Source organism: Lipotes vexillifer, unplaced genomic scaffold (assembly GCF_000442215.2).
Source record: "Lipotes vexillifer unplaced genomic scaffold, Lipotes_vexillifer_v1.1 scaffold21, whole genome shotgun sequence".
Classification (NCBI taxonomy): domain Eukaryota; kingdom Metazoa; phylum Chordata; class Mammalia; order Artiodactyla; family Lipotidae; genus Lipotes; species Lipotes vexillifer.
The window spans coordinates 582,209-606,807 of NW_006774065.1; the positions used below are offsets into that span (position 1 = coordinate 582,209).

General features: G+C 51.0%; 1 protein-coding gene across 4 annotated transcripts in view; it reads left to right on the forward strand.

The window, feature by feature from the left end:
* SCARB1 (scavenger receptor class B member 1) overlaps positions 1 to 24,599 on the forward strand; it is a 74,855-nt gene that overhangs the window by 17,441 nt on the left and 32,815 nt on the right. For all 4 annotated transcript variants that reach the window (XM_007448649.1, XM_007448651.1, XM_007448650.1 and 1 more), the window contains exons 2-3: positions 18,417 to 18,574; positions 22,365 to 22,506. In XM_007448649.1, the coding sequence (XP_007448711.1) occupies positions 18,417 to 18,574; positions 22,365 to 22,506 (300 nt within the window). The remainder of the gene's footprint in view (positions 1 to 18,416; positions 18,575 to 22,364; positions 22,507 to 24,599) is intronic.

The following is a 24,599-nucleotide window of genomic DNA, read 5'->3' on the forward strand; positions in this document are numbered from 1 at the left end:
TGTGGGATCTTCCCAGACCGGGGCACGAACCCGTGTCCCCTGCATCGTCAGGCGGACTCTCAACCACTGCGCCACCAGGGAAGCCCCTTGCCTCTTCTTATAAGGACACCTGTCATTGGATTTAGGGCCCCCCCTAAATCAAGGATGATGTCATCTCGAGATCCGTAACTTGTTCACATCTTCAAAGACACCATTGCCAAATAAGGTCAGCTTCTGAGGTTCCAGCTGGACATGAATTCTGGGGGACGCCATTTGACCCACGACCAAGTGTTTGCCCGACCTGCAGACCCACAGAACTCCGGGTTCAAATCCAGGTTCTAGTTGTTGGGTTCTCTGGGAACTTGATTTTCTTTAAAAGCCGATGTCCTCTTTTGCAGTTGGGGCTGATTTTCTTACCTCCCACAGATTAAAATTCAGGTAGAGCAGCCTCGGATGGTCACGTCACTTTATGACAGCTGGATGGGATGTGCTTGGCAGGGCCAGCTCTTGCCCAGAAAGCCCCCACTGGCATCAAAAATAAGGAAAGTACAATAGGGGTACAATGAAAAAAGATTGAAAGCGTGCAGAGAGTTACAACCTCAAAAAAAAAAAAAAGCACAATGTGAAAAGTCACCATTGCCTCTCCCCACAGTGGGTCTTGGCTCCAAAGGCAACTTGGGTTAATAGTTCCTTCCTGAAAAACATTGTTTGTGTCTACAGGGACCGGGATATCCTCCTGTCCCAGGCCCACCCTTGAGGACCCTGCATGCCTTTTTCCACCTTGGGTTTGGCACTGAGGGGTGGATCTTGGAGACCTTTGTACTGGCCCAGAACTCACCCTCCTGTGGCCTGTGGGCCTGCCTCTCTGCCCTGCGGGCTTTGTACACGGAGCGCTGCAAAGGACGGGGCTGTTTCCCTGTTACTGCTGGAGCAGTGATGAAAGGCCTGCGCGGGAAGGAGTCCTCGTTCCTTGGGACGTGGCAAGGGAAGGTGCAGGTCGGGATCCATTCTAGAAAAAATCTTCCTGCTGGAGACGCCTGTGTGTCTTCTGGAGCTTTCTCAGGGAGCATACGTTTCCTGGGGCTGCCGTGACACGTGATCATAGATGGGTGGTTTGGAATAGAGATGTATTCTCTCCCGGTTCTGGAGGCCAGAATTCTGAAATCGAGGAGTCGGCCGTGCCCCCACTGAAGGCTGTAGGGGAGGATCCTACCTTGTCTCTTCTGCTCCCGGTGGCTCCAGGCATTCCTTGGCTTGTGGCCGCATCCCTCCAATTTCTGCCTCTGTGTATTCTCTTCGAAGGACACTCATCGTTGGATTTAGGGTTCACCCGCAAAATCCAGGATGATCTCACATTGAGATCCTTAATTAAATCGGCAAAGACCCTTTTTCTAAATAAGGTCACATTCATAGGTTTTGGGGCAGAACTTAGTATGTGCCAGCCACCAAGCTGCGTGTGGTACAGGTTCATTGTCTTCATAACCCCCTCCGAGGTGTGGTTGTGCTTATTTTCTGGCTGCAGTCATGGCGGCTCAGAGAGGTTGAGGCACCTGCCTGAGGTCACACAGCTGGTGGTAGAAGCGGAACCTGGAACCCTCACTTTTGTCCCAAGGTTACAGCCCAGCCTCTCCCAGACCCAGACCTGGCTAGAGAGGTGTTTTGTGTGGCCCACGCTGGTATTAAAAAAAATTATATCGGTCACCAGCATTTAAAGACAGGCAGATTTAGATCCAAATCTACATTTTGAGGCACTCCTGACAGTTTGGAAACTCTACACGGCAGCTGTCGGCCGGGGGCTGCCCCCGTTGGATGAGGTCTGTTCCTCGGCAGACCTCATTCTCACCAGGTTGATGCTTCCCAGCTCCTTGGCCGTGGGCAAGTGACTTGGCCCCTCCAGACCTTGATTTCCTCATCTGTAAAATGGGGATAATCATAGCCCTGGCCTCATGGCTGTTGCTGCGAGGGATAAGTGCGTTGATAAATGGGAAGTGAATGAGTGCTACTGCATCAGGCTGGCCTTGTGGCTGTTAATTACCAACCTTCTTTTGGAATAAATTCAGACTTAGTTCAGACTTAGTTCATGGAGGCCATCCAGGGTCCTGGGTGATGGATGCGTTCATCACAGAGGAAAACCGGGCAGTCGGGAGCCCCTCGGAGTTCTGATGCAGCTTATGGCCTTAGGCTCATTGTAAGCCTACTGCCTTAGTTTCCTCATCTCTAGCAGCACCTGTTCTTTCTACCTGCTCAAATGAGGGAATAATGAAAAGAATTTGAAAAGAATTTAAAATATAATAATGAAAGAATATAATATAATAATGAAAAGAATTTAAAAATATAATTTTTTTTTTTTTTTTGCGGTATGCGGGCCTCTCGCTGTTGTGGTCTCTCCCGTTGCGGAGCACAGGCTCCGGACGCGCAGGCTCAGCGGCCATGGCTCACGGGCCCAGCCGCTCCGCGGCATGTGGGATCTTCCCGGACCGGGACACGAACCCGTGTCCCCTGCATCGGCAGGCGGACTCTCAACCACTGCGCCACCAGGGAAGCCCTAAAAATATAATTTTTGACTGTAATTATGAATATATGTGGCAGTATATATAGAGTTGAGGATTCAGAAAACTGGCCATACTTGGGCAGTGACGTAATCTCCCTGAGCCTCAGTTTCCCCAACTGTAAGGTGGGATGATGTTAGCATCCAGGGCATGGAGCCGTCGTGAGGACTCAGGGAGCAAAGTGCTTCGAGTGTTACCCGCTCCTGGTGAGAGCAGCGGGGATGGTGGGGGTGGGGGGGTGGTGATGAAGGGTGTGTCAGGCACCTGGAGCGTCATGGCCTGGGGGCATGGGAACGGAGGTGGCTGTGGCCATAGGCCTGGGTGGGAGGCTGTCCCTGGGGGGCAGTCTGGCCCTCCCTGTCCTATCCTGCAGGAGAGTGACGTCACCTCCGTGCTCCCCCGGGCTCCGGCAGCTTGTGTGTGGCCTGGGAGCCCAGATAAGTGGGGTACAGCCGTCAGCAGTCCTGGCCATCTGTGTCCTTGGCGGGAGAGGGAGAAAGGCTGGGGGCTGGGGCAGCGTCCAGCTGAAGTTTCAGAAGTCCTTCAACCCGGGGAGCAGGTGTGGGGAGGATGTTCTTTGACTCCTCTTTGTGGTTTGGGACGTAAGCAGCCTTCAGTGCGTGTGTTCTGAGCTCGTACTGTGTGCTGGGCATTGTACCAGGCATGGGAGCTGCAGTCCTGGACACCCCAGGCCGGGTCCTGCTCCTTTGGGTGGGTGGTCAGGAGGGCCTCCCTGAGGAGGGGCCGTTGGAGCTGTTGAGGAGTTGGGCGTAGGAACAGCACGCCAGGCACAGGGCACAGCAAGTGCAAAGGCCCGGAGGTGGGAAGTGGCTTGTCACATTGGAGTGATAAGCAACTTATCACTCCAATGTGATAAGCAGGCCGTGGGCTTGGGGAGAAGTGGGTGGTGAGAGGGGAGAGGCAGGCCCGGGCCTTGTAGGACATGGGAAGGAGTTGAGATTTGGGTTTCAATTCCTTGAGATGCCAGTGGAGGGTTCTGAGTGGGGGGCGGGGCATGATCTGATGCGTGTCTTACAGAGCCCTCTGGCTGCTGGGGGGCGGGGAGGCAGTGTTGGGGGGTTGAGAGGAGGCACGGGAAGACGGTGGGTGCCTCGGCCAAGGCAGAGGCAGTATAATTGGAAGGAGGGAACAGAGTCAAGATTCCTCTTGTAGGGAGCGTGAACCAGGTATGCCGATGGATTAGACTTGGGATGGGAGGGGAGGAGAGAAATAAGTCTCTTGAACTTCTGTTTGAGGGATTCAGTGGCTGGTGGAGCTGTTTTCTAAGATGGAAATATGCGGGAGGGCAGTCAAGAGCAGATGGAAAGTGTGGGCCGTAAATCTGGTCCTAAATTCTTGGTGGGACAACTCATTCACAACAGAAACCGACCCAATTAGAAAATGGGCCAAGGACTTCATAGAGATTTCTCCGAAGAAGATATGCAAGTGACCAACAGGCACACACATCACTCATGCTTAGCGGAATGCAGATCCTAACTACAGTGAACCGTCACCCTGTGCCCACCAGGCTGACCGCTGTCAAAAAATGATAGTGATGAGTCAGGTTGTGGAGAAACTGGAACTCTTGTACAGTGTTGGAGGGAATATAAATGGGGCAGCTGCTGTGGGAAAGTCTGGCAGTTCCTCAAAAAAGTGAACCATAGAATTACCATCGGATGCAGCAATTCTCCTTCTGGGTACATATCCAAAATAATTGAAAGCAGGGACTTGAAGAGATATTTGCACACTCACTCAGCACTATTCACAATAGCCAAAAGGTGGAAACAACCCAAGTGACCATCACTAGATGGATGGATAAACAGAATATGGTCCATCCATACACTGGAATGTGATTCAGCCTTAAAAAGGAAGGAAATTCTGACACAGGCTATAACATGGATGAACTTTGAGGATATTATGCTAAGTGAAAAAAGCCAGTCACAAAGACACATATTGTGTGATTCTGCTTATAGGAAGTAGGATATTGTGTGATTCTGCTTATATGAAGTCCCTATGCGGGGGCAAATTCATAGAGACAGAGAATAGAGGGTGGGTGCCAGGGGCTGGGGGAGGGGAGTTAGTGTTTAATGGGAATAGAATTTCAGTTGGGGAAGATGAAAATTTCTGGAGACCGATGGTAGGGATGATTGCACGACAGTGTGAATGTACTTAATGCCACTGAACTGTACGCTTAAAAATGGTAAAGATGGTACATGTACTGTTATGTGTATTTGACCACAATTTTAAAAAGTGATGGGGAAAATTCCCTGGTGGTCCGGTGGTTAGGACTCCACACTTCCACTGCAGGGGGTGCGGGTTTGATCCCTGGTCGGGGAACTAAGATCCTACGTGCCGAGTGGCCCAGCTAAAAAAAAAAAGAAAAAAAAAAGTCATGATGGGGTTTAACCTGAGGGGAGATCAGTACCGGTCCCCCTGCCGCCCCTCCCCCCCGTCCCGCCAATCCGGGCGTCAAGGATCGGGTTCGGGTTCGTAGGTGGTAGACTGGATTGCCCAGCCCCTGGCCAGGGTGATTACAGGATGCTGAGCCTCTGGCAAAAGATTGAGCTTTTGGAGGAGGCAGCCCTGAGTCTCTGATTCCTCCGGGCTCAAACCACTGTTGTGCCATCTTACGAGACCTTGGCAAGCTTCCGCACGCGTTCTGGAACCAGGGCCAAGGTGAGTGGCGGAAAGCTCATTTAGCAAGCGTCCTTGTGGCCCGTTTACACCCGGGTGCTTTCTTCAGATCAGTGCATGTCCTTGTCACTTGATTCTCGGTGCTGCCACCAAGGAGGAAGGGGAGGTACTCACGCCTCCATGTGGCCGGTCAGGGAACCAAGGGGCAGAGGATAGGGTTGGCACACTCTCTGTAAAGGACAAATAGTAAATATTCTCAGCTTTACGGGCCAAACAGGTTCTGTCTCAGCCTCTCACCTCCGCAGCCGTGGTGCAGAAGCTGTGTGGACCATATATCTGTGAGGGGGCTGGCTGAGTGCCACACAGCTTTATTTGTGGACACCAACATGTGAATTTTATGTAACTTTCATGTGTCTTGAGTTAGTATTCTTCTGTTTTTGTTTTTTTTCAAACATGTAAAAATGTAAAACTGTTGTTAGCTCCAGGGATGAACAGAAACAGGCCAGATGTGGCCCGCAGGCTGTAGTTTGTTGAGCCCTTTCTTGCGTGCAAACAGGCTGCTTTATTATTGGGGTGAAACTGTGGTGTTTGAAGGAAGGGCTGTCCTCTGCCTGAATTATGTGGAGAAAGTGGGGCAGAAGTCAGCCCTGGGGGAGACTGTGCTCGTCCTAAAGAGCACAGACAGGTAGACTGCCTGGAGTTCCCATCACGGTAGTGTAGTTGGTGGGTCCAGATGAGACCCCGGCTTACAGGTGGAGGGTGAGATTGTGCTTGATTTGCCTGGGAGCCTGGGATCAGAACTGCGTGAGCCTTCCAGCAGTCATCTCCCTTCCCTGTGATCCTTATCTATCCACAGCTGTGGTGAGCCTTTATGGAGGCAGTAGAATGTTAGAGCTCAGGCTTTGCGCGCAGACTGGAGTTGAGGACCCTCTGTCACTACTGGGTTTGTGCCCTTGGGCAAGTAAGTAGTTTAATCTCTCTGTGCCTCAGTTTCCTCATCAACAAAACAAAGCAAATAATCGTACCTACCTCACGGACTAATTGTCATATTTAGATGAAAGCAAGCATTGCATCAAATGAGATGTTTTGGGCTGCAAGCAACAGAAAAGCTGCTTCCAAGTGGCTGGTATAATACAGAGGTTTATTATTGTGCTTCATGAAAGACCGGAGGTGGTGGATGTCTCCAGATTTATTCAGCTGTTCAGTGATGTCAGGGGACTGGGTCAGTGTCTATGCAACTCTCTCAGCCTTGCCCTCATAGCCTCATCATGGCTGCCACAGTGCCAGACATCACACTGTCACACACATCATTCAAAGCCAGGAGGGATGGTGCCATGGGAGGGCTCTATTCACTTCTTCCTCTTATTGGAAGAGGATCTTTTTATTCTCAGAAGCTGCCGGCAGACTTCCTTTTCCTTCTCATTGGTTAGACAGGCTCATGGGCCTGGACTACAGTCTGGGCCCATTTTCTCTGACATTTAGGGCTTTCTCCCCAATACTAGAAGCAAGTCAGGGTCCACTTAGTGGGAGGAGGGGATAAAGGTGGCCTTTGGGCCTGCCACATTGAATGCTTATTTAGCATATGGCCTGGCACCCAGTAAATGCTGGCATCATTGTCAACGTTAGCCTAGTACATGTCGGGCAGGCAGAACTTTCACAACTGAACATCCCCAAGTAATCAGCAGCACCCCCAGAATCCCCTTGCACTCCCCCCTGTTGCTACCCAGCCCCAAGGGTGACCGCTACCCTCACTTCTTCCAGCATAGCTTAGTTTTACCTGGTCTTGTACTTTATCGAAATGGAATCACCCAGCGGGTACTGTTGTGGTCTGGCTTCTTTGCTCAACATTAGGCTTGTGAGATCCACCCACATTGCACATGGCTGTGCTTTCTCACTGCTGTGTGAATATATAGGTGATGTCTGGTTAATATTTGGGTTGTTTCTGGTTTTAGGCTATCAGGAGTAAAGCTGCTGGGAACATTTGTGTACAAGTCTTTGTGTGGACATGTGTTTTCCTTTCTCTTAGGTGATACCCCAGAATGGAATTACTGGGATGTAGGGCATGGACTTTAGCTTTAGTAGCTAGTGCCCCAACAATATTCCAAAGTGGTTGTACCTAATGACAGTGCTGCCAATGTTAAACGATGTTCTGATGCTGGCCAGTGGTTGCCAATAAACACATTTGATGAGCTGAGCTCTTCCTATTGTGTGTCTGAGTCATTTGTGAGTCATTTTTCCAATCCCTGCTCAGCTCCTCTCCGATGAACTTTGCCCCCCATAGCACTGAGGACCAGCTTTGAGCATATTAGATGCTCAGGCAGGGTTGGAATGAATGAATGAATGAATGAGTACCATGTTCTCATCCTGTGTTACTGTAGGACAGGGATTGCAAACTCAGATACCCGTGAGGGCCATGCAGCAACTCCAGTGAGTGAAGCCACCTGGTGTGAGGTGATAGGAAGCAGTGAGGCCTGTGGTAACCTGGAGAGCAGATCCCACAACAGGAGCAGCTGCTACTCAGCTCAGCAGGCTGGGCCATGTGGGGAGGCCCAGGCCCAGTGCTGGCACATCTCCTGGTTTTTCAGAAGAAGCTGGAAATCCAGAATTTATCTGCCATTTTTATTCTTATTTAAAAATTATTTATTTATTTATTTTTGGCTGTGTTGGGTCTTCGCTGCTGTGCGCGGGCTTTCTCTAGTTGCGGCGAGCCGGGGCTACTCTTCGTTGCGGTGCGTGGGCTTCTCAATGCAGTGGCTTCTCTTGTTGCGGAGCACGGGCTCTAGGCGCGCAGGCTTCAGTAGTTGTGGCACGTGGGCTGAGTAGTTGTGGCTCGTGGGCTCTAGAGCGCAGGCTCAGTTGTTGTGGCGCATGGGCTTAGTTGCTCCGCGGCATGTGGGATCTTCCCGGACCGGAGCTCGAACCCGTGTCCCCAGCATTGGCAGGCGGATTCTTAACCACTGCGCCACCAGGGAAGCCCTATCTGCCGTTTTTAAGATGTTGTCAGCAAATTCAAATATTTTGAAATACCATGTGATCCAAAACTCATCTACTGGCCAAATCAGACAGTTTGTGGAGTTGGCTTCAGGAAGACAGAAGACCTGTCTTTTTCTTTGGGGGTGGGGGAGGGGTTCGAATCTTTAAGTGGTTTAAAAGAAACTCGTTATGAAAATTTCAAATGTCCATGAAAAAAAAGAGAACACGGGACTTCCCTGGCGGTCCAGTGGTTAAGATTCCGCGCTTCCACTGCAGGGGGCACGGGTTTGATCCGTGGTCCACATGCCAAAAAAAAAAAAAAAAAAAAAGAGAGAGAGAGAGAGAGAACAGTATGATTGCCCTGTGCCACTCCTCTGCGTTAATGGACATTGAGTCCCGTGCCCTCCGGTTTCATGTGTACCACCACCTGCATCCATTTCTCCTTCCTGGAGTGACTCTGAAGCATGTATCTGACGTCCGTTCGTCTGAGTCTCTGACACGGTTGTTCGCTAGCTGTCTCCTGCAGCAGAAGCCCTGGAGGGCTTGTTAGAACACAGATGTCTGGGCCCCTCCCCCAGCGTTTCCGAGTCGGCAGGTCTGAGATGGGGCCTGAGAGCCAGCTTTTCTATCCAGTTCCCAGGTGATGTTGGTGTTGCCGGTTCAGGGACCACGCTTGGAGAACCACTGCTTGAACAGGTCCATGGTAAACAAGGACATGAAACAGAAGACCCCCTGCCCCTGACGTCGCCCTGATGCTGTTATCCCGTGAAAACGAATTCCAAGGAATAGCGATGAGTTTTGAAATGAGGAACCTGATCAGCTATTCAGAAATGCCCTGTGTCCCCACCCCCTGCAGTTGGGTCCCTTTTGGGGGCCTGAGGAAGTGCAGCTCAGTGGTCGATCGGTCTCTGCCCAGCCAGGAAGCTTCCCGAGGCCCCCTAGAATCCCGAATTGTTATTGTCAGTCTTTTTCTTATCCTTTTTTTTTCTGTTATATATATGTATTTAATTATTATTATATGTATATTTTTTCAGATTATTTTCCATTATAGTTTATTATAAGATATTGAATGTTGTTTCCTGTGTTATACAGTAATCCTTGTAGCTTATTTATTTTATATATAGTAGTGTGTAACTGTTAATCGCATACTCCTTATTTATCCCAATAGGTTTTTCTTTTTTGTTGGTCAGTCTTTTTCATGTTAGCCTTTTTGGTGTATGGTGTAGGGTCTCCCTGTGAGTCTAATGGACCTTCCTCTGATGACTACACTGCCCAGGGCAGGTGGGATGGCTCTATGAAGCCACGGGGATTGACCTTCCTATCTTTCTACTCTACCATCCTTTGTGTGTGGCTTCCATTCTCAAGACTGCCTCATGATCCAAGGTGGCTGCTGTAGCTTAATCCATCGTGTCCGCAGTCCAGGCAGCAGGAAGGGAGACTTGTCAACAAATACGTAGGAACTGCTGATGTTGATAATGCTGGGAAGACAAAACAGGTGATGGATAGAATGTGATGGGGGAAGGGCTACTTTAGAAAGGGTGGTTTCTTTGTCCATTTCATTCACTGCTAGAGTCCCCAGACCTGGAACAGAGCCTCACATGCGGTGAGAAACTAGTAAATATTGTTGAGGGAAGGTCTCGTTGAAAAAGTGACTTCAGACTTGAGAAATGAGGGGGTCACCTATGTGGGCATCGGGGGGGAAGATTGCCCTTGGAGGAGCAAACAGTCAGTGCAAAGGACCTGTGGCAGAATCTTGCCCAATGGGCTCAGCAACAGTGAGGCCAGTGTGGCTGGATCAGAGTGAGCAAGGTGGACGGCAAAGGGAGCTACGACTGGTATAGCTGCAGGGAGCCGGATGGTGCAAGACCTCGTAGGTCACTGTCAAGAGATTTGGATTTAATTCCAAGATAAGTAGGGAGCCGTGGGAGGTGTTTGAGCGGGGGGAATACTGTGATCAGATGTACCTTTTAAAAGGGTAACTCTGATCTATGCGGGAAATAGACTAGGGACAAAAGCAAAAGTGAGAAAACCAGTGAAGAGGTGACTGCATCTGTCGGAGCAAATGATGATAGGAGCTGGGGTGGTTGGATGGATTTTTTGTGCATCTTAGAGCAAGACTTCCTGATGGATGGCTTTTGGGTGGGAGACAAATGGAGGAATCAAGCATGACTCAACTTCTTAGCTTAAGCAACTCACCCCGCTGTTTCAGCAACGTGCTTGGGTTTTCTATAAAAAACCCTTTCTTTCATTCTTCTTACCTTTAAAATCAAAAGAAGTTGGAACATTAGCCAAGGGTGTGGCGTTCCCAAATTCCAGACTGAATCTGCGCATGCTGCAGTCTTCCCTGCATTCATGGGCCCCACGGGGCTGGGGACATCTCTGGAGCCCTCGGATGCAGGGGGTAGGAAGTGACTGATTGGAGTGGGAAGGGTCTGGTCCTGTCCCAGAACCTGGCCTCAGACAGGTGAATCAGCCTCCTGGCTCATCTGGTCAGAGGTGTGTTTCCTGTTATCACTGGGGGAGGGATTGGGTTTTGCAATTCAATGGCCAGGTCAAAATTAATGATTAATTTGCAAAACTCCTGTCCTGTGTGCTCTGAGCCCAGTGGGAGAGAAATGTGAGGGCACTGGCCTGCATGTTGATGCAGGACCCGTGGCTTGGTCTCTTCCTGCATCTGTGACATCGGGGTGATATTTGGTCCTCGAGCTTCAGTGTCTGTGTCTGTTCAGTGGGCCTTTGAGAATGTAATGAGGTGAGGTAGGTGGAAGTATTTTGCTACCTGAGCAGTGCTTTACAGATGGTGGATGGGATTCTCCAGGTCCCCGACCCTCCCCCAGCTTTTCAGGGGCCCCATCTTGTTCATCTTTAAATTCAGAACATATCATCTAGCACGGGGTGGGTGACTGTCCACAGAATGACCTGGGTCCTAATTAGGTCAGAGCAGGCTCATTGTAGGTAGTTCCCCAAAGGCTTCGTGGAGGAGGTGGCACCTGGAGAGTGGGGTTTGGGATTTGGCAGTCAAGGCCATCCTGGGAGCAGGGAGAGTGCCGTGGGAGGGCAGTGGCCACTTGTGGGTTCAAGCGACACCCTGATCACTTCGCTTTGCCCTGGCTTTTTGCCCCTGGGTTGGGCTGAATAGGGTCCCCCCCCCTCCAAAATGGTACGTCCAAGTCCTGTCCTGACCCCCGTTACCTGCGAATGTGACCTTATTTGGAAATAGGGTCTTTGCAGATGTGATTAAGGTAAGGGTCAGGTGGGCCCTAAGTCCAACAAGAACGTCCTTATAAGAAGAGGACACATAGAGAGGGGGGATGTGATGACAGAGGAAGAGGCTGGAGGGATGCGCCTAGGAAAGCCTGAGACCACCAGGAACTAGAGGAGCAAGTTAGGAGCCTGCCCTGGAGCCTTCCGAAGGAGCGCGGCCCTGCCCACGCCTTGATTCCGGACTTCTGGCCTCCAGAACTGGGAGAGGATACATGTTTTAAGTCACCCAGTGTGTGACTTTGTTCCAGCGGCCCAAGGGGCCTAACGCAGATGCTTTACTGCTCGGGAGATGGGCGAGAGGAGATTTCCTGGTAGGTGGTTTAACCGGGGGTCGCGGACTTCCCGGCCCTCGAGACCCGGCAAGAGATGCTTTTTCTGGCCTCTGTGAGCTGAGGTCCCGTGCTCTGGCTGCTGGCTGCTGAGGGTGAAGGTAGAGGTCCCTGGAGTCATGGGGCCCCTCTCAGCCTCTGCCTCTTCTCTACTCCAAGCTCATCCCATGCGTGTGCAGGAGGCCTGCCTGGCTGACCTGAGGCCCCTGGAGGAACAGCCATGTGAGGCCTGGGCCTCTCCCCTGCCTTCCACTGGCCTCTCTGTGAAACAGAAGGCTGGCCTGGTGTCCCTCACCCTGCATCCTCCGGGCCTCAGGACATCTGCTCTGCCCCTTCCCCAGGCAGGGTCCTCACTGCCTGGCCTGGAGAGGAGATGGGGTCTGTTGGAGGTGGGACCACCCTTGGATGGGATAGTGGTCTGAGTCTCATCATCCGTTTACCCCAGTCCTGAGGCTGTGGCCTGGCCTGTGAGGTTACAGCTCACATTTTTTTTTTTTTTTTTTTGAGGTACGCGGGCCTCTCACTGCTGTGGCTTCTCCCGTTGCGGAGCAGAGGCTCCAGATGCGCAGGCTCAGCGGCCACGGCTCACGGGCCCAGCCGCTCCGCGGCACGTGGGATCTTCCCGGACCGGGGCACGAACCCGTATCCCCTGCATCGGCAGGCGGACTCTTAACCACTGTGCCACCAGGGAAGCCCGCAGCTCACATTTTTATTAAAATGGTAATTTTTAAGATGTATTTAATTGAAACATGAAATTTTCATTTGTTCCATCACACCTCCACTGAGCGGCTTGGGCCCCAAATAGGCCATGCTCTCTGTGTATTTAAAAAAAAAAATTATCTCGGGAATTCCCTGGAGGTCCAGTGGTTAGGACTCTGCGCTTTCACTGCTGTGGGCCTGGGTTCAATCCCTGGTCGGGGACCTAAGATCCTGCAAGCTGCGCAGCACGCCCGCCTCCCCACATTCCCTCAATTACGAGCTTTTTAAAACATACACAACCTCTTTATTTATGTTTGTTTATTTATGTTTGTAGTAGTGGTAACAGTAGTTATGCATGATGAATAAGAGGTAGCAATACTGCGTTCTATATTTAAATATTTGCTAAGAGGGTAGATTTCATGTTATATATTTTCACTACCGAGTCCAAGCTTGCTCTGCTTGCCGCACGACAGGCCAATAAATCGGAGACGAGGTGTTGAGGCAGGGAATACGAATTTTTTTTTTAAACATCTTTATTGGACTATAATTGCTTTAAATGTTGTGTTAGTTTCTGCTGTATAACAAGGTGAATCAGCTATATGTATACGTATATCCCCATATCCCCTCCCTCTTGCGTCCCCTTCCCACCCTCCCTATCCCACCCCTCTGGGTGGTCACAAAGCACCGAGCTGACCTCCCTGTGCTATGAGGCTGCTTCCCACTAGCTATCTGTTTTGCATTTGGTAGTGTATATATGTCCATGCTACTGTCTCACTTCGTCCCAGCTTACCCTTCCCCCTCCCCATGTCCTCGAGTCCATTGTCTATACGACTTCATTCGTAAAGCCAGCAGATGGAGAAGACAGCCGACTAATGTCTCAAAGTAACCATCTTACAGGGTTTGGATGCCAGTTTCTTTTCTAGCACAGAGAGGGGGGGAGATGAGGAAGTAAGGTGAAAAGGCCGTAAGTTTTGCGAATGTCCCCTGGAACGGCCAGCCTCGGGGAGGGGATGTGTTCATTTCTTCTTTCTTGCAGCCATCCCCAGGTGGACAGGGTCAGGTTGCTTCCCTGAACAAAGGCACTTTGGTTTAACATTCAGGCAGAGGGGCAGGGTTCCCCGAGGCAGGCCGTTCTGTATAGACAGAGTCCTTTAAGTGAACAAAAGCAGCGGAAAGCAAAGTTTAAAGTAAAAGAAACAGATCCAACATGGAGTCAGATTTGGCTCTTCCCTGTTACATTTTATCCCAAACACGTCAAAAGAAGGAAACTGGATTGATGTCGCGTTTTCTCCTGGCTGAGTGCGCTGACTGAAGCCAGGAAGGGCGGGCCCCCTACCTACTAGCCCCCGGTGTGTCTGTTCTGTGGATGGGGGATGGAGAGAGGGCGTGATGGCACTGCCCCTCTGTCGCTCCTCCCTGTGGGCCTGTCTTTGTTGCTTTGGGTTAAAGATTTCCATCCTGCATGACTAACAACCACCGCCCCCACCTGCAACCCCACGAGCAGCCTCCAGGCTGACGTTTGAATTCCACTCTCCAAGCCTGTGGCTGGTGGGAGGGAGGGGGGGGGGGGGGAGAGGGTGGCCCCTGGAGTGGGACCTACTGTGGGCCAGGGGGGAGGGGGAGAGCTACCCAGGCTCGCGGGTCCCAGTCCCGCCCCCACCGTAACACGGAGAGGTCACCCCCTCTGGGAGATGGTGCAGGTGAGGTGCTCCGGCAGGCGTGGCAAAGGGGCATCCCGGCGGTCCAGCCGTGGCCTTAAGATGTGTGATATGCCTCCCGGTGTTTTTTTTTTAATGTGATGGAACTGCACATTTTTTTTTAATTTTTAGTTTTTAATTTATTTTAATTTTTTGGCTGTGTTGGGTCTTCGTTTCCGTGCGAGGGCTTTCTCTAGTTGCGGAGAGCGGGGTCCACTCCTCATCGCAGTGCACGGGCCTCTCACTGTCGCGGCCTCTCTTGTTGCGGAGCACAGGCTCCAGACGCGCAGGCTCAGTAGTTGTGGCTCACGGGCTTAGTTGCTCTGCGGCATGTGGCATCTTCCCAGATCAGGGCTCAAACCCGTGTTCCCTGCATTGGCAGGCGGACTCTCAACCACTGCGCCACCAGGGAAGCCCCCAGGTGTGTTTGATTTTGAAAAATAAGTTGCTGCCATTGAAACAATTGGGAGATGCCATAGAAACATCTGGATTTCTGGCAGCTCACAAAACATGGGAGGAGCTGGAAAAACCCAAGCCCCGGGGACCTCAGGGGCCCGGAGGGAAGTTGCAACTGCTGCCTTTGTTTTAGGGGGGGTGACCCCTTCCGTTCACCATGTCCTCCCCCACCTCTGTGCTCACCCGAATTGCCCTCTCGGTTGTATGTGTCAGGACTGAGCTGGGGACGGGCCCTCCCTACAGCTGTGCACGGGGCTGCCACTCAGTCCCTCCTCCCCTCTCCTGGCCGCCCCGGGATGTGCCCTCATTGGGCTCTGCAGCTCCAGAGCTGGGGGCTGGGAGGCCCGGATGCTGACTTCCCCCTCCCTGCCTTAAACTTGGGAGAGGCGTGCTCAGGGCCGGCCCCCACCAGGGTCTTGTGGCCTTTTCCCTCGCACTGAAGAGGTCAGCTGTCACCTGTCACAGTGGACCCTCCTGCACCCCGCACCGAACTCCCTCACTTACGTCTTCATTAAAACTGACAAAGGAAACCAATAATAATAATAGTAATAATAATGATAATAATAATAGTGGCTGCCTCGAAGGATCGTGGTGCTAGTCAGGGAAGTGACAATGCAGTGAAGAGTCTAGAACAAGCACCTGACACAGAGGCCCGCTTGGGAAATGCTCGTGTTTTTTTGTTTTTTTAGTTTTATATTGGAGTATAGTTGATTTACACTGTTGTGTTAGTTTCAGGTGTACAACTAAGTGATTTATATATAGTAGTGTCTATATGTTAATCCCAACCTCCTAATTTCCCTTTGGTAACTGTAAATTTGTTTTCTGTGTCTGTGAGTCTGTTTCTGTTTTGTAAATAAGTTCATTTGTATCATTTTTTTTAGACTCCACATACAAGTGATATGTATGATATTTGTCTTTCTCTGTGTGACTTACTTCACTTAGCATGATCATCTCTAGGTCCATCCATGTTGCTGCAAATGGCATGATTTCATTCTTTTTTATGGCTGAGTCATATTCCACTGTATATGTGTACCACATCTTCTTTATCCATTCATCTGTCGATGGACACAGGTTGCTTCCATGACCTGGCTATTGTAAATAGTGCTGCAGTGAACACTGAGGTGCATGTATCTTTTCGAATTAGAGTTTTCTCCAGATACAAGCCCACGGGTGGGATTGCTGGGTCATATGGTAATTCTATTTTTAGTTTTTTGAGGAACCTCCATACTGTTCTCCATAGTGGCTGCACCAATTTACATTCCCACCAACAGTGTAGGAGGGTTCTCTTTTCTCCATACCCCCTCCAGCAGGGAAATACCCTTTTTTGTTGCTTTGTACGAACCATGTTTACTAGTCACATTTATTTGCAGGTACTGGATGCTCGGGTTATAAAAATGATCCTTGTGACTCCTGTAGCTGGTAGGAAGACGTGTTTATCAGTAAAGGATTGTTACACCTGAAGGCAAGTCTCTGATCTCCTGATATTTTCAAGAGAACCCTGAAGTCCAGATTTTATGTTAAATCTCCCAGTTTTTTGTTCTTGGCAATGAGTTCAACTTTTCTTCATTTAAATGCCACGTAGGTCAAATGAGGCACAGCTGAGGCTATAGAGTCACTGGCCCCATTGTACAAATGGGAAAATTGAGGTTCAGGGCCGACTAACTTGCCCGAAGGGCCCTCGGGTCAGACTCCCTCCAAATCTGCTCCTTCCCAGAGCCTGCCGGTTGCGTACCTGGGGCTGAGCCTGATCTCCAGCTCCAGTCTTCTGCCTCCTCTGGGGCTCCTGCCCATTGGTTCTGGGACAGTCTGTTTGGTGACAGTGGGAGTGGCTGTCCTTGTCCTGGAAGACCACGTTCAAAGAAAGGGTGAGGGTGACACAAGCTGCCCAGACATCTAGCTTTGCAACATTGAGCGTCTATCTGATGGGCTGGGTCCGGCTGGGCGGGGGCAGGGTTGGGTGGAACTGGGGGGACCTCCTGTGTCACTGGGGCAGGGAGCTCAGAGCTGAAGAGCGAAGCAGGGATTAGAGGCCAGTGTATCTGACAGACTCTCCGAGTGAGCTTCAGACCTGTTATCTTCCGCCGTTTAAGGAAATCAAGTTTTGGGCAAGCTTTATAAATCTGGAGATTTATAGTTTATATAAATTTCTGCCTTGCTGGCTTTTCTTGGAAAACTGCTTCTGTTCTCATCTCCTTCTGCTCTTCCCCTCATAGACCCTGCTCTGGCCATGCTGGCCTCCTTGCTGTTCCTGAATGCTCTGTCTCAGCTCCTCCCTGCCTCCGGGCCTTTGCACGGACTGTGGCTTCTTCACAGACTTACCCACCACCACCAAATACACGTGCTCCCCTCAGTGCCCTTAGTTTTTAATTTTGGTTTAGTTTTGGTCTTCTGTTCTTCCTTACATTTCACCTGCCTGACTCCTCTGTTTAAAATTGCAGCCTTGGGCTTCCCAGGTGGCGCAGTGGTTGAGAGTCCGCCTGCCAATGCAGGGGACACGGGTTCGTGCCCCGGTCTGGGAGGATCCCCCATGCCGCGGAGCGGCTGGGCCCGTGAGCCATGGCCGCTGAGCCTGCGCGTCCAGAGCCTGTGCTCCGCAACGGGAGAGGCCACAACAGCGAGAGGCCCGCGTACCGCAAAAAAAAAAAAAAAAAAAAAAAAAAAAAAAAAAAATTGCAGCCTTCTTCCCTGTCCCTGCTGTGTTTTCACTATGCCCTGTCACCTAGCGTGCACTTTACTGTAATTATTGAAGACCTTTCCCTTACTGGAATAAGAGTCCCATGACGTTGGAGATCTGGGTCTTTCTTGTTTGCTGTCCTATCCCCAGCTCTTAGAAGAGGGCCCGACTTGTAGTAGGTGCTCAATAAATGTGTGTTGACAGACATGGAAAAAAAACTTATGATCACCAAAGGGGGAAGTGGGATGGGGAGGGCTAAATTAGGAATTTGGGATTAACAGATACACACTACTGTATATAAAGTAGGTAAACAAGAAGGACCTACTGTATAGCACAAGGAACTATATTCAATATCTTATAATAACCTATAATAGTAAAGAATCTGAAAAAGAATATATATATATATGTAAAATTGAATATTTTGCTGTACACCTGGAACACTGTAAATCAATTATACTAAAGTTTTTAAAAAATGTGTGTTGAATGAATGAGTGAATGAATGAATGACGCATTTGGCACACAGAGCCCACTTTCCGCTGGGTGCCAAGTGCTGTGGTCAAGCAGCGGCCACCTCCTGGTCCCCCAATCAGGCTGCCGTTATGAAAACACATTTTAAAAATAACACATAAGGGCTTCCCTGGTGGCGCAGTGGTTAAGAATCCGCCTGCCAAAGCAGGGGGTACAGGTTTGATCTCTGGTCCAGGAAGATCCCACATGCCGCGGAGCAACTAAGCCCGTGTGCCACAACTACTGAAGCTCACGTGCCTAGAACCTGTGCTCTGCAACAAGAGAAGCCACCGCAATGAGAAGCCCGCGCACTGCAACGAACAGTAGCCCCCGCTCGCCGCAATTAGAGAAAGCCCACACACAGCAACAAAGACCCAACGCAGCCAAAAATAAAATAAAAAACAAAATAAATTTATAAAAAAAAATACCATGTAAAAATAATATTACCTATTAACATTAATTATGTCAACTCCAGAGCAGCATTCCCACCTCCTCCTGCCCCCAGAGCACCCCCCTCCAGGGAGCCCCTTCCCTGATGTGCCTGTGGAGTCTGCAGCACAGGCTGGCACCAGGCAGCTGTTTTGGAGCCGGGTGGGTAGGTGGGCGGGGGCCCTGGCCCTCCTCCTCACGGACCTGTTTTTCTCATCCCCCACAGAATGTGCGCATTGACCCCAGCAGCCTGTCCTTCAACATGTGGAAGGAGATCCCTGTCCCCTTCTACCTCTCTGTCTACTTTTTCGATGTCGTCAACCCCAGTGAGATCCTCCAAGGCCAGAAGCCGCAGGTGCGGGAGCGTGGACCCTACGTGTACAGGTGAGGATGGAGGGGGCTGGGCTGGGACTCAGGTCATCACCCCATTTTACAGATGAGAAAACAGGCCCCTCGCAGTAGTGGGGCTTGTTCAGGGTCAATCTGCTTCTCCCAATCTGGTGCTCTAGCGCTTGAGACTTGGAGAGTGACTGCCTGGCTTTGCCACTCAGCAAATCTCTGATCGTGGGCACAGGCCTTTCCTTCCCTGTGCCTCAGTTTCCCGCTGTGTAAAATGGGGATGACAGTACGCACTGTGGGTGGTTATGAGGATTGGATAAGATGGTTAGCGGAAAGCCCAGCACAGTGCCTGGCATGTAGTAAGTGCTCAATAAACATAGCTGTTAACATATTATTGTTACCTGAGTTCAGCTGCTCGCTGCTCAGAAGGCAAGTATTGGGACTTCCCTGGCGGTCCAGTGGCTAAGACTCCGAGCTTCCACTGAAGGGGGCACAGTTCCCCTGGTTGGGGAACTAAGATCCTACGTGCCGTGAGGTGCGGCCAAAAAGTAAAAAAAAAAAAAAAAAAAAAAAACAGGCCAGCTGCTGCTGAACTGTTCCCACACTTCCCAGGTAAAACACCTGAATATGTACAAGGACTTGAAAGCCTAGAAGAAGGGCCGTGGAGCCACACCAGCGACAGCACGCCGGCCGACTTGGTGCCTGCAGGCCAGCCAGGATGGTCTTGGCCCTGGGCACTCTTCTGGAAGCTTTCCATTTCCCTGCCTGAGATACCCTTCCTGTCCCAGCCCCCACTGCTTTTTTCCTTCCTCACCTCTGCCCAGGGAGAAATTCCAGCAGCAGGTATGGGTGACACATCCTCTTCTTTAGCAGGTGGCCGTCTGGCAACTGCTGCAGAAACTCCAGCAGAGCCCCACTCACACTGGGCCACCCACAAAGCCGTGGCCTCTCACTCCGTCCCACAGCTCAGCCCCGAGACTGCTGACAGGGCAGAGAACATGGCGTCAGGCACAGCTGCATTGGCTCTTGCTGATTGGGTGTTTATATTGATCTCAACCAGGCACACCTGGGGAGGGCTGGCCGACACGGTCAGGCTGCCCAGGTCAGCCAATCATCAACCCTCGGGGTCTCACAGTTGCAGAAAATGGAACTTGATGAACCGGCCAAGTCTAAGGAACCGGTGTGGGCTCCTGAGAGTCAGGATAGAAAAGGGGCTGCAGCTCTGGCTTTCTTTCTCATCATTTTATCTGGCCCATGAGTGGGAGACACCTTCAAGAAAACCGTCTCCTAATGAGAGGAACCCAGGAGTCAGGGAGAGGAGGGGTGGGTGGTGGGTGGAGACAGAGGCCTGGTGCCCCGGGTGCAGTGGAAGTCTCAGGAAGACCAGGCGGAGGGAGGCTGCAGAGAGTGAGGCCCAGGGTGAAAGACCTGTCCGAGCTGCTGTTTGTTAGTTCAAGTTCTGCTCTGAGGTGCTCTGTGTCAGCTCTGAGTGACATGTTAGCTGGGGGTGCTCAGCAATGAGGGCTATGTGCATGGTTCCTGTGTGCCCAGCACTGCCACTGTACCTGCAAGTGTAGTTCTGTATCCTGTATCCTGGGAGGGGCCTGACCACGAGAACCCAATGGGCTGCAGGGGACCTGCCCAGGGAACCCCATATCCTGGGAGGGGCCTGACCAGGAGAGACCCATGGGCTGCTGGGGACCTGGGGAAGGATGTCAGGACAGTCAGTGAAGCCACCGAGGATATACCTCCAGTAGTTCCTAATTCCTACACTCTGCTGGTCATTCTACCAACCACCAGGACATGGCATTTTGTATTAGTCTTCAATGGTGCCTTCTTTTGTATTCCATTAGTCCCAGAGTCACAAGAAATTTTGGCTTGAGAGTGGCAGGGGGCAAAAAACAAAAAAAAAAAAAAAAAAAAAAAAAGGCAAGTGTTGGTTGGAAAGGAAAGGTTGCTTTATTCAGGAGGCCAGCAACCTGGGGAGAAGGTGGACTCATGTCCAAAAACCAGTTCCAAAGATTCCCTTTAAAGGGAAATCATTTGGGGAGCAGGTCAGAGCCTTCATCACCTCCCACTGTGTGCAAAACTTTCTTCTGATTGGTTGGTGGTGAGGTAACAGGGTGGTGTCCCAGGAATCTTGTGCTCAGCCTGAAGTTACCATCCTCCACCTGGGTGGGGGCCTTAGTTCCTACAGAAGAACTCAAAGATATTGTTCTGTGTATCCCGTGAGGGGGAACCAGGACCCTGCCCCAAGGCGGCACTATTATCTCCTGACTGCTCCTCCTTTGTTTCTGTATCCCCTCCCTCCCCTGATTAGCAACTGTTTGAATCTACCCTTTGGAACTCAGGGGAGGTCAAGGAAGCTGAATGAAGCCTATTTCCTACAAACACAAAATGGGGCACATGGAAAGGATTTGTTGGGGTCCTGCTCCGTTCCATTCTGACCACTGCTGCCACAGCCTCGTCGTTTTATTGTTTTCTTTGAGAGGGTGCAGATCTCCAGTGGCTACTGGGCTTGTTGGATTGGCCCGAGCAGTTTTCCAAGAGGCAGGGAGGCCTGTCGGAATACGAGGCCCGATTTCTTGTTCTGCCTGTTGTGCCCTCAGGAAGCTGTGATCCTGGCTTAGCTCACCCATGAAAGGCTTCTGTGTTAGAGCTGAGTCTGGTTTGCCAAAGTTCCTATTAATTCCTTCATTCTGTAAGCGTTTATTGAGTGCCTCCTGTGTGCCAAGCACTGTGCCAGTTCACTGTTTTTGTTTTGTTTTAATAAATATTTATTTATTTGTGGCATGCATTTGGGATCTAGTTCCCGGACCAGGGATCGAACCCAGGCCCCCTGCATTGGGGGAGCGGAGTCTTAGCCGCTGGACCCCCAGGGAAGTTCCCCCGTTCACTGTTAAAGGCAGACAAAAGCCCCTGCCTCACAGAGCTAACATTCCGATGGGGAGCGGGGAGGGAATAAACAAGTGGAAAAGTAAGGTAAAACCAAGCAGCGTAAATGCTGGCGTGTTAGGAGTGAGGGGGATAGTGGGAGAGAGGAAGCCCGAGAACGGGATGGGGTCAGATGGTGAGGACCCCGGAGGCCACAGTAGGAGCTTGATTTTATCCTGTGTGCAAAGGAGGGTAGTGGGCGAGAGGATGACGTGATCTGATTTCCCCTTTCCAAAGATTCTTCTGGATGCTCTGTGGAGAACAGTTTGCAGAACAAGAGAGAATAATGACAGCATAACAGCAATGAAACTTGCAGCTGATTTGTAATGTTTTCAATGCATCTGACAACCATTTTAATTGCTTGATGTGCATTAACTTACTTAATCCTCACAGTAGGGACCTAATGAAGTAGGTTTTGTTATTACTCCCATTTTATTTTATTTTATTTTTGGCCTCGCCCTGTGGCATGTGGGGTCTTAGTTCCCGACCGGGGATTGAACCCGTGCCCCCTGCAACGGAAGTGCGGAGTCTTAACCACTGGACCTGCAGGGAAGTCCCATTACTCCCATTTTATAGGTGGGAAAACTGAGGCTGGGGTAGTAAATGATGGAGACAAGATTCAAGACCCCACCCTCTGTCTTCAGAGTGCATATTCCTAACGACCATCCTCCCTGCCTACACCGGAGGAGCAGGGAAGCCGGGGAAAAGACTGATGAGGGACGGCGGCGGCTTGGCCAGGGGGAGGGGGCGTGTTGGGATTTGGTTACAGAGGCTTTGGTGCCGTGTCCTGCAGTGGGCAGGTGGCGGGAGGACAGATGGGGGGAAGGCGGCCAAGCTCGGTGCAGACATCCGAGGGCCTCTGGCTCCCAGGCAGCTGATCCACCGGCTTCCTCGCCCACAGGGAGTTCAGACACAAGAACAACATCACCTTCAATGACAATGACACGGTGTCCTTCCTCGAGTACCGCAGCTTCCAGTTCCAGCCTGACAAGTCCCGCGGCCTAGAGAGCGACAATATCGTCATGCCCAACATCCTGGTCTTGGTGAGGCGCCCCTTCAGTCTCTCTGTCTGCCCCCTGCACCAGTCAGTCCCTTGAGGGCACAGCCTGTGGCTCCTGCGGTGACATCAAGCCCAGTGGGCTTCCTGGGCGCATCCTGGGCTTTGGTTTGGGGATATTGGCCAAAGTCATGGTCTTCCTCTTTTCAATTCTGCAAATCTAAAATCTCCAAAACGAGGTACTGGCGGGGGGGCTGAATGGGGGTCCGTGTCGTCGTCTGTGGTGTTTAGGGGGAGGTTAAGGGCAGGGCGTCCGTTCTCTGCAGGTGAGAGTCATGCTAGTAGCTGGATTTACTGCCTGCCATGAGTGTCAGGGTCCCCAAGACCACCCCCAGGTTCGCTGACTCACTAGGAGGACTCACAGGACCCAGCAGATGTGGTCCTGCTCTTGGCTATGGTTTGGTAGAGTGGAAGGAGACAGAACAGAATCCGCAGAGGGAAGGGGCACGTGGGGTGGAGACCAGACACAGGCTTCCAGAGCCCTCTCCCAGGGCAGTCACACAGCGCACGCTTCGTTCCTTCAGCGGTGACTTGTGACAATACAGGTGGGTGTCCTCCACCAGGAACGCCCACTAGAGACTCAGCGTCCAGGGTGTTTATTGGGGGCTGGTCACGTAGGTGCCCTCTGCCTGGCACAGACCCAGACTCCAGGAAAGCAGGTGATCCGCGTAAACCACATTGGTACAGTCCAGGCGCAGTGAGCCCCTCTTAGTTAGGGGGTGGTGAGAGCCCTCCTAAAGCCAGGATCTCAGACACCAGCCAGAGGCCAGCCTGGCCAGGAGGCCTTTCTAGCGAGAGCAGTCTCAGGCCTGCTGGATGAGCATCTTGCTAACACTGCGTGTTAGAACTTGTGTTTAAGGCTGTATACATGTTATCTTGTTTACTTGTCAGCGATCCCATGGTCGTTAGGCACCATTATTTTCTCCATTTGTAGAGGAGAACTGAAGAACAGAGAGGTTAGGTGACTTACCTAAGGTCGCTCAGCTAGTGAGTAGCAGATTAGGGTTTTGAACCTACGAAGTTTGGGCTATGAGTCTGCCCTCTGTGGCACTCAGCCCTCCATTCAGTACTCTGTCCACCCAGTTGAAGGTCATCAGGCATTTGCTCTGGGCCTGGCCCAGGACTGGGCTCAGGATCAGACGTAAAGGCACCCGGTAAGTCCGTTGGGTGGACAGAACAGAAGCTCAGAAAATGCAGCCCAAAGCCTTGCAGCTGCCCCCCTCAGAGATACGCATGTTTTGGCAGTGAAGTCATTTTCTCCCACCGAGCCGGTTGGCAAACACTGTGTGATAACGCCCAGGGCTTAGGAGCGTGTGTGGAAACAGATACTGTCGTTAGGCACGGAACTGGTATGAGTTGTTGGAAGGTAGTGATTTTCAATATAAATTGCATGTGCCTTTGACCTCAGAAATTTCATAGGTAGGAATTTGTCCTCTTGACAGAATAACACATGTGGGCAAAGATGTTTGTTCTCAAGGATATTTATTTCAGCAACGTTTTCAGAGCAAACATCTAGAAACAACCTAAACGTGTGTTATGTTGTGATAATCTACTGTGGGCAGGCAGTGGACTAGTATAAAGCCAGCAAAAGGAGGCAGGGCGGCAGGGGGTGTCATGGAACAGTCTCTTAGTTATATCTAACTGGGGAAAAGCAAGGTGCAGAACACATGTGTGAGGCCCCTACTTATAACATTTCTAAAGGAGAAATACTTGCACGCACGTACCCATTTCCACACAAGCGCTTTTACGTGCCTAGACCGGGGTGAGCTTCTCCTGTAAAAGGCCAGATAGATATTTTAGGCTTGGATGCCTAGATGTTCTCTGTTGCAGCTGTTCAACTCTGCCAGTATAACACAAAAGCAGCCCAAGACAAAAACATAAATGAGTGGGTGTGGCTATATTCCAATGGAACTGTTTCATGAATACGGAAATGTGAGTTTCATATAATTTTCATGTTTTTCAGAGTAGTCTTCTTTTGTTTTCCTTTCAACCATTTGAAAATATAAAAAGAAACATTCTTAGGGGCTTCCCTGGTGGCGCAGTGGTTGAGAGTCCGCCTGCCGATGCAGGGGACGCGGG